Source organism: Plasmodium gonderi, assembly GCF_002157705.1.
Source record: "Plasmodium gonderi DNA, contig: Pgo-contig_331, whole genome shotgun sequence".
Taxonomy (NCBI): domain Eukaryota; phylum Apicomplexa; class Aconoidasida; order Haemosporida; family Plasmodiidae; genus Plasmodium; species Plasmodium gonderi.
The window spans coordinates 14,330-16,821 of record NW_021629234.1 but is presented as its reverse complement, the minus strand read 5'-3'; the positions used below and the strand labels follow the sequence as shown (position 1 = coordinate 16,821).

Here is a 2,492-nt window from a genome sequence, read left to right as displayed (position 1 = left end):
AATTAAATATTAAATCAGAATTATAATTTGTTCTATTATTTTATGTTTCTTATCCTTAGTTATACGTACTATCATATGTATTACAATAAGTAATGATAAAATAACTAGTAAACATCTGATAACTTTAATGGCACATATAAATATTAGATGTTCTTTTTATATTTTATTATGTGAATTAGTGAATTTGTACATATTTAATATACTAGAATACTTCTAATGAAATATTTTAACATCATCTATTATTTTTTCTTAAAATTATATTTATCTTTTAAAATTGAACCATATGGAAGAAGTAAAATGAATAATTAACATCATATGTAATTAGCATATTCATTTAAGCTATATAATAAATAACGATGCAAAGATTGGATTATATGCTCTCTTAGGAATACATAATTATATTAAATGTAATGTTAATGATTCTTAATATTTTTATTTTTAAAAAGACATATATACTTACTAATAAGGTTCAATGTTTTATAAAGTTTTCTTGCATCAAAATATAGTATTAAATGGATAAATCTATAGTATATCTAAATTATTTTAATAGCAATGTTATAATATTTGCATATTTAATTTTCCTAAAGTATTATAACAACATGTTCAATAGAGTATACATATTATTTTATTATTACTTATTTTAAATCTTAGTATAAAATTGCAGAATATTTTGATTATTGTAGAGAAAGGTTAAATATACATGCAGTTGAAAGTGATGGTACTGGCGGTACGTGGGGGAATGTATGTAAGGAAGAATCTTATAAAAAAAAATTAAAAGAATTAATTGGCGATAATGGTGATGAAGAAAAAATATGCATCCAAGCTATGCAATACTTAGGTGAAGTAAATGCTGCTGAGGTTGATAGTTTAAAAGAAGCCGGATGTAACTACCTGTATTATTGGATATATGATAATATTTTTAAAAAGGACATAAGTAAGAATGAAAATATAAAAAAAATTTTTATCGAATTAATTCGTATATTTAGAGAAAAAATACCGGATAAAGATGAAATAGGAGAACACATAACCCAAAGCAATGAGGTGCCATTTGTAGTTGACGATTTGCCAAAGGTTGAAGCCATTTATAATATAAATAAAAATGACATATATATAAAGAATGCTTGTAGTTCATATAAAGACGAAGTTTTTTGTGAAGCAATTAAAGGATATGTTGAAAAATATAACATTATAATTAAAACTCAAGATAGGTTAATTCATGAACCCATTAAAATTCAGACAAATACATCATGCCAATACCATATTGGAGTACCCATCATTATTACACTTATTATATCTTTGTTAACATTAGTTTTTATATTTTTATTGTATAAGGTTAGTTTCACCATTATTTATATATATTTACAGTATAAAATATATTTCCTAAATTATATATATAATAATAATTTTGTCATAAAAATAATTATATTTTCAATGCATAAATTTTTATTTGTTATGAATTAGTTTACAAAATTTGGTTCTTTTTTTCGTCGAACAATATTGCGTAAAGGAAAGAATGGGATAATATGGATGAACAAATAAATATATTCCTAGGATCCGAAATAATCAATCCTATATCAAGACATAGTAGTAATAGTATGTTATATCATTCTCGCTAATATTGTGATTAGAAATATAATAAGAAGAAAATGCATTATTTGAAAATCGTATTAAATGTTGTAAGAAATTATATGGGAAATATCTCTCTTAATAAATTCATATAAAGGGGATGTTATTTTTTAATATAATATTAAAAATATAATATATTAATTTGTGATCATAAAAGATAAAATTTAAAATTATATAATATAATAATTTGAATTATATTATTTAATACTATAAATAGCATTATATATAAATTCTATGAACAAATATATTCTTTTTCTAGATATCATATACAATATTTTGCATGTATATGGAAATTTTTCTATGATAAAATGATTATTATAAATAAATTAATTGTATATTACATTGAAAATAGAATAATGCATATAAAAATTTCTTATTTTAATAATAATTAAATACAAATAATATACATTTTTACTATATATATCAAATATTTTGTTTATAGAAAAGTATTTATAAATGTATATAGAATGATTAAATAATAATATTAATAATTAAATTTGAATTCTAATACATTTTATAATATTTGTTACATATCATAAAACTATTGGTATTATATACAACTATATATATAATATTATTATTTGAAAACATAAGATAAATATGTTTTATATATAAATGGATGAACTTAAATTATAGATTGTACAATATTTTAAAAAAAAAATGTACGTTTAATATATTGAATGCTTTTGTTCGAATTTGTGTTTCTTTTTATTATTCTAATTACTACAGATATACATGACAATTTATATAATTCTCTTTATACCTTGAAATAAACTAAGTTGAATTTACTAACTATACTTATATATTTATTAGATGTGTTCTACGGAGTTATATACGATTCTATGTTTTTTTACATTCCTATTATT

The 2,492-nt window shown here is 20.0% G+C and overlaps 1 protein-coding gene across 1 annotated transcript; it reads left to right on the top strand.

Moving 5' to 3' along the window:
- Positions 1–512: 512 nt before the first annotated feature.
- On the top strand, positions 513–1,539 carry PGO_002880 (variable surface protein; the record flags this gene model as incomplete). The annotated part of the gene is made up of 3 exons (XM_028691208.1): positions 513–527; positions 652–1,332; positions 1,462–1,539. 3 exons carry the CDS (start codon positions 513–515, stop codon positions 1,537–1,539), a joined length of 774 nt encoding a protein of 257 aa, XP_028547009.1.
- Positions 1,540–2,492: the final 953 nt, after the last annotated feature.